This window comes from Geospiza fortis, unplaced genomic scaffold, assembly GCF_000277835.1.
Source record: "Geospiza fortis unplaced genomic scaffold, GeoFor_1.0 scaffold40, whole genome shotgun sequence".
In the NCBI taxonomy this organism is placed as follows: Eukaryota; Metazoa; Chordata; class Aves; order Passeriformes; family Thraupidae; genus Geospiza; species Geospiza fortis.
In genome coordinates, this window is record NW_005054297.1 from 21372157 (window position 1) to 21379388 (window position 7232).

At 35.9% G+C, this 7232-nt stretch overlaps 1 protein-coding gene across 1 annotated transcript in view; it reads left to right on the forward strand.

The window, feature by feature from the left end:
- The window catches only part of AGA (aspartylglucosaminidase), a 16823-nt gene extending 13191 nt beyond the window's left edge, over window positions 1-3632 (forward strand). Inside the window, exons 8-9 of the mRNA XM_005415686.2 lie at window positions 1507-1640; window positions 2467-3632. Of these exons, the coding sequence (XP_005415743.1) occupies window positions 1507-1640; window positions 2467-2567 (235 nt within the window). The 3' untranslated portion in view covers window positions 2568-3632. The remainder of the gene's footprint in view (window positions 1-1506; window positions 1641-2466) is intronic.
- The last annotated feature ends 3600 nt before the right edge of the window (window positions 3633-7232 follow it).

The following is a 7232-nucleotide window of genomic DNA, read 5'->3' on the forward strand; positions in this document are numbered from 1 at the left end:
GCTTGAAGGATAATACAGAAGTGGCCTTCATATCACTCAGACAACTTCTCTGAAACTTTGGCAGCCAAGAAAGCCTGCAAGCTGTTGCATATTTACAGATGTTGTCAGTGAATTTCAAGCTGTTCTGAGTCAGTCTTTCAAACACAAGGCACTTGACAACTTCATGAATTACCTATCTTGTCATACAAGATACCAAGATGAGTAGTGAGTTGATCTCCACTATAAGGTTAGTCAGTAAAAGCTTAGATTACACTTAAGCAGCCTGAAGTGTTTGTCTGTAATGCTTAAAACATTTAATGTTGGCACCAGTGGGTTAATTACCAGACTACGTGGTTAATTACTGGTTCCTTGTAGATAAAGATTTTTACTAATTCCAGGATATTTAGATATTCCCACATGAAAACAAAGACAAAAATTAACCTCCCAGAAGTGAAGGGTCAAAATAAAGGGCAAAATTGTTAATATTTTCCATATGTCTTCATTGAGGTGGTAACTTCTTGTTGAGTTTTTGATTAGTCAGGAATGAAATACAGCTTTATATCAGATAGTCTTTAGATAACTTGAACCTTTTGATTGTTAGAATAAACAAATCAAAGATAATAGGTAGTCTCAAAATGCAAGAGTTTTTTCTTTTCTGTGGTACTTTGATAACATCTGTAATTAATGCAATCTGTAGATGTCTTAGTGTAACGAGTTTGTCTTGGTATATGCATCTTTCATCAAAGCATAAAATGTTGTTTGCTTGTAAGTTATGTCATGAGTTATCATTTAATCTTCAGGTTCTGAAAGAAAATGGCATCATAAGTAATCTTTTACCTTTTACCTCAGGACACTTTGGAAATGCAACTGGTTCATCTCAAGCAATTTCTTTCAATACAAAGGAAATTAATTTTGATTACTCTTAGAATAAGGAGGGTTTTTTAATCATTTTGCAAAAAGTTTGAAAGTGGCTCAAAGTCCTGGTCAAAACATGGTGCCTTCATATTCATAACATAAAGAAAATCTGTCAATTTTGATGTTTTCAGAAACTTAATTTTTTTCTGAAAGATTTTTTTAATGCTTACTGAACTCACTAATTTATCAGTAATGTAATACTGAGTTTTCCTCAAAAAATTATCTTGACATTAGCCTTTCTGAAAATTAGCAATTACTTCTAATGTTAAACCAAGTCATGTGATGAAAAGTAGAAGTCTTCTAAGCCACTGCTTCTTGCAGTTTTTTAACTGATCTTTTGCTTAGCCTCTTCTACTGCAAATGATCAGAGTTCTGTCTTGGTTTGGCCTGCCATAGAATGATACATGGTATAGATGTCATCTTGTAGTCCCTTTTAGTCTTGTTTTTAATTGCTTTTTGTGTACAATTTGAGTAATAATTGCCAATAAGAAGTTGGCCTAAAAATTATCATGTGTTTCCATTATTCAAAGAAACCAGGGTCTCTTCTGTGGTATTTTAAATTATGTAACCTAAATGGCTAATTTTCTGGGTATGGGGTTGGGTTTTTTTTAGTTATCAAGCTGTGGAATATATGAGGATGGGAACAGACCCAACAGTAGCCTGTCAGAAAGTTATTTCCAGAATCCAGAAGTACGCTCCAAAGTTCTTTGGTGCTATCATTTGTGCCAATACAACTGGAAGTTATGGTATGTATTTTGTTGTGCAGACAAAGGTGCTTGACCTAACTAGGTCACTGGTGTACAAAACTGAGCAGAAATTTTAAAAAAGTCTTTAATTGTTCTTTGAAGACTGCAGCAGTACTGGCCATTCACAGTATGGAATGCTGGTTAGCAGGGCAGCTGTGTCCTAGTGCAGACTGGAGATAATTTAATTTTGCATTTTGATGTCTTAGACTTTTACAAAATTTATGGAAGTCTTAGCAAAGCCCAAAAATATTTACAATCTTCATTTATTTTCCTGGACTGTATATGATTAATTTGAAGGTTTTAAAAAAAGACTGCTTTGCCTTCCCTAGATATGGCATAAGGGAGAGAGAATATGAATGTTAAGCATAGCTTCAAAGTGATCTAAGAGTAGTCATTGTGCCAGGCATCTCATTAGTGAACTCTTAGATCAGTGGGAAATACAATTTGCTAATCAATGTGGATTATTTAGTTAGACTGCTTTGCTTATTCTTTGATCTGCTACTTCCTATAGTTGTGTGTTTAAGAGATTAGTGTTGAAGGAACTCATTAAATTAATCAGGATTGAAAGAGAGAGAGATTTTCCTGACTTGTGTTACTGTTTTGAATTGTACTATAAGGGCATTAATTGCACTACAACAGCCAGCAGTACTGTATTTTAACTTTAAAATTAAATACTTTCAAGATGTCTTGGGTTAAACATTTTGTAAACGAATAATTATACCACTGTAGTAGAATTAGTAACTGGATCTTTAGATTATAAAGTACAGTGACAGAGAGACTAATCCCAAATGTAGTAAATTAGAATCTTGTTTTCTTTTTTTCTTAGGTGCTGCATGTAATAAAATTCCAGGATTCACTCAGTTTCACTTCATGGTTTCAAACCCTTTGCTAAGTCGACCAACTGAGCAAGTAGTAGACTGCATTTAATTCCTTTTGTCCTGTTAGCATCTCAACTTAGAAGAGGACAGTGCTAAGTTCCACCAGTTATTACTTCTTAAAAATGGTTGTCTCTAGCATTTAATGGGCTATTATGGTCTGCTTGTTTTCCTAAGAACTGAGTAGCCAGAAGTGATGAATAGTAACCATTGAACAGGCCCTTTACCTTGCCATTAAAAAATATATTTGTCAGACATTTGGAATAGTGAGCTGGAAGTGGAACTAAGATTCTACACATAAAATTTATGCTGAGAATATTTAATTGTCTTTCTAAGATTTAGTCAAGGTTTTCTCTTGAAAAGAAAATTGCATGAAAATGCTGACACACAAGGAAAGGGGCTTGAGGAGTAGTGGAGACTATTTCAAAGCTTTAATGAAGAGACAAGAAGTCCTTATGGACCATTCTCACTTGTTCCACAACAGCTGAGAATACATTTGAATAGACAGTACATGCAAGCATCCCTGGTAGTACAAACCTTCAAGGAATTTTGGTTGACTGACTGGATGTGAAGACAAATTATTAGAAATCATCCTCTCACCTGTTTTTTGTAGTGGAAGCTATGAACCATAATCACAGTGATTTCCTTGTCAGTAATATGCTGTGCACTCACCCTGTCCTAGAGCACATTAACCTCTGCAAAGGAGCAGTTATATGCCTAGAGTGTGACAGTTACCTATAGCTTTGGGTTTTGTCACTTTCTGTGTCTAGAGACATCAGGATTCATTTGGAATAGAACTTCAGCATAATGAGGATTATTCCACAGGTATTTGAAGATCTGTTTGATCATTCTCTTAAATTGGTGGCTTGCTGATTTGACAGAATCATTGCTAAACTTGAGCTAAGAAATGGCAAAAGAGGAGAGTGAGTAAAAAGAATGTGTCTTGTCACTTTAATTATTCTCTGTCTACTTAAATAAAATCATTGGGTAATAAAAGCACACATTAATGTATTAATAAAGTCATTTAGATGCTTGTGTACTGTGCCTTAGATTAATTGTTGCTTTATGTTTCAAGGTGGTATCTTTAAAAGCTGGAAATAAACCATTCAAGCTAGAATGGCTATGTTTAATGGCTTGCTATTGAACTTCATCAGCAAAGTGATTTACTCACTTCTGTCACTGGATCCTCAGAGCATGTTGTAGTAGTATTCACTGCAGGCCACAGAAGGCTTTTGTCAGAGAAGCTCCTACTGAATACATCTGTAATGGATTAAGATAAGTTTTCTACCTGTGCTACCTACAATCCTTCTTCCATGGCTGCTCTATCTTCAGATAACTCAGGCAGTCAAGCGCAAATAGATTAATAAAATCCTAGTGATTGCTACTTTGAAGATTGCAGCATGGATTATGAACACAGAAGGTTCAGTACTGCGAGCAGAGCAGTAATGTCTCAAATTTCTGCAGCTGAATGCTCCAGGATTCATTTCTCAAAGAGGTTTGGGAACATCCATAGCTTGCTTTCTAGAGTGCTTATGTCACTGTGTACAAGCTAGTCTATGCCACTATGTTATAGTGCCCTATAACAGTGTATCTTGAAGTCACTGTTACAATGCAAACTTCCTACATAGCTTAGCTGTGCTGGCTGACAGCAGCTGAATGTGAGCCAGCTGTGTCCAGGTGGCCAAGAAGGCAGTGGCATCCTGGCCTGTATCAGCAATGGTGTGGCCAGTGGGACCAGGACAGGGATTGTCCCTCTGTGCTCAGAACTGGTGAAACCAGACTTCGAGTCCTGTGTCCAGTTCTGCGCCCCTCATAACACAAGGGACATTGAGGGGTTGGAGTGAGTCCAGAGAAGGGCAGTGGAGCTGTTGAAGGGTCTAGAGGGTAAATCCTAGGAGTGGCTGGGGGACAGGGGTTGTTTAGCCTGGAGAAAAGGAGGCTATGGGGGGACCTTACTGCTCTTTACAACTGTCTGAAAGGAGGCTGTAGCCAGGTGGGAGGCAGCCTTTTTATCCAGACTGCCAGTGACAGGACAAGGGGAAATGGCCTCAAGCTGTGCCAAGGAAAGTTCAGGTTGGATATCAGGAGGAGTTTCTTCACTGGAAGGGTAGTCAAGCATAGGAATGGGCTGCCCAGGGAGATGGTGCGGTCACTGTCTCTGGAAGTGTTCCATAAAAGACTGGACATGGCACTTTGTAATATGTTTTTTTTGGCATGGTGATGTTTGATGAAAGGTTGGACTTGGTGATCCTGGAGATCTTTTCCAACCTTACTGATTCTATTAATCTATGAAAATTACTTGTGTCCATGAGACATAGGCATTAATACATATGGTTAGATAATATGGGTTTCTTTGTGATGATGCATTAGTTATAAATGAAAGGGTTTGTTTGTGTAAATTATTTTGATATATCATTAATTTGACAATATATTAAATCATAATATTAAGAATGTACCATTCTGATGTTATGGACAGAATTCAGAATTAGAAAAATAATGGCCGTGATATTTTGTCTTAAAATATTTTTTTAAAGGTTGCTAAGGATGTTCTGTTATGCTTAGCAGACACACAAATTTTTTTAGAAAAGATATCAAGTACAGACTCCTCTCAAAAGTAAGCAAAAACTATTACAATCTGTTGGATTGCAAAAAAGTATTTTACTGTTTTCAATTTCAGTTTTTACTATCCAACTTTTACAGTACAGAATATGAGGATTTGTGATTTAGTGGTTCAATTGAATGCATCTGTCTGTAAAGCTGTGGGGCTCTTTAAAGTTCATTAGCTTCTTTTTAGCCATTTTTTATCTGTTTCTAAAGACAGAAAAAGAATCTTTGCTCAACAGTCTGACTAAAAGTGAACTATGCTCTGTTTTTGCATGGCATCAAATTGTTCCTTAATAAAGCAGTCTGTGTGTACCCTGGCAATGTTTTGCATGCACTTACTGAAGAAAGCTTCCCTGGGATTTCACCATTTGTAGGTTACCACTGAAACACATTCTTTCATTTGTAGCTGCCTCAGTCAGGAATAATTCAGAGTTTTAGAGAATTCAAGATTGATTTTTAGATGGAATCTACAATGCTATATAAACTGAAGTGAATCAATCAGCATTTGTTGAGTTTAGTTTATCATGTGACTGTTTTAACTACTTAACAGTGCTGTTCATTCTTGTTTTGAAACACAGACTGTGTGCAGGATTTTTGTGCTATTATCTATAGTCTGTGCATGAAGAAACATCAGTTACACTGTTAAATTTCCTCCAGCTCTAATATACAGCAGGTATGTTATATATTAAGTACTGAAGTACAAATGTTTTCACTGGAGGGTCTGCTCATTCCTCTGCATAGACACCATTAAATTTACAGCAAGAAGTGAAATATTCATGGAGCAGAAATGAATTAATCTCAGGATTCTGTGACTAATATTGTTATTGTTTAAGCTGCTGAGTCAGAAGGAAACATTTATGTTTGTGCATTTAACAACCTTAGCTGTGTTTTCATTTTCTTTTTGTCTCCTGACAGTTGGAATCAATGTAAGTAAATACAGCTGCTGGTGCAGTGCTGTCTCGGTGTGATTAGCTCATACCTTTACAGTGACAGATGGTGGTCTGTGAAATAAAAGCAATAGTAACTTCAAAAGCTGCCAATTTAGGGACTCCCTGCTACTAGTGAGGTTTTTTTTCCTTTTTTCTAATAAGATAGAGAAAAAGCTTTACAAGAAGTTTTGATTATACTTTTTCCAGGTAGAGCTTTATAAAAGCAATTGTATTGTAAATGTTAGGGGGTTTTATTTGTTAAAAATGGTGATGCATAGAAAAAAACCTGTCATGTGTTAGATGAACAGGAAGTTTCATATTTTCACCCTTTGCATACTTGCCAGCCAAACTCTGAAGTACATTTTGACCCTAATTCTGTTTGTTGCTATGTTATGATTTTGATTGCTGGTGTTGTGTAATTACATAGAAAGCAGTGACTTTGCCACTTGAATGTAGTTGAAAAGTTGTGTTGTGTTTTATATTTCTAATTTTATCACATTTATCATTTAAAGATCTGGAGAAATAAGAAATTCAATTTAGCAAGAAATCTTATGGCATTGTTTTTTTTTTGAATATTCTTATGTGCAGATACGAAGACCCAAACTTGTTATTTTTCAATACAAGTATAGAAAGATTGTTATAGACCTAACCCTCCCAAACAGGAGAAAGGCTTTTTCCCCTATAATCAAAAGAAAACCAGTGGTGTTTTTCCTGTTCTGCCATTAATGTTACTTTATATTTTCTTCAGATCTGTAGTTTGTCAGTTTATAATTGTTTTCTTTATATTAATTTAGCTTTCTTTACTGTCAGCAGACCTGTCATAACAGCTTTCTTGACACATTCTGGCTATATACATCCAGGTTCAACTGTTGCTCAGTTTTCTTTTTGAAGTGTACTTCATGCATGATGTAGACTGTGTTGTAGTATAATTTTGTCATGCAATATTTGGCAGGGAGGATTCAGTCTATATGATATGACCTTTTAAAGGTGGCATAATTACTGAAGCAGTAGATTACAGTATTGCAGCAGCACAGGTTTAGAATTATACTTAGAGAGATCATGAATGCTTATTGTTCATAAGTAGATGCTTGATGCCATATGTGGTTATTTATTAAATACAGTGTGACAGGCTTTTTGAAAACAAAAACAGTTATGCTGCTAGCTTAATGCGCTCCTGGATAGAT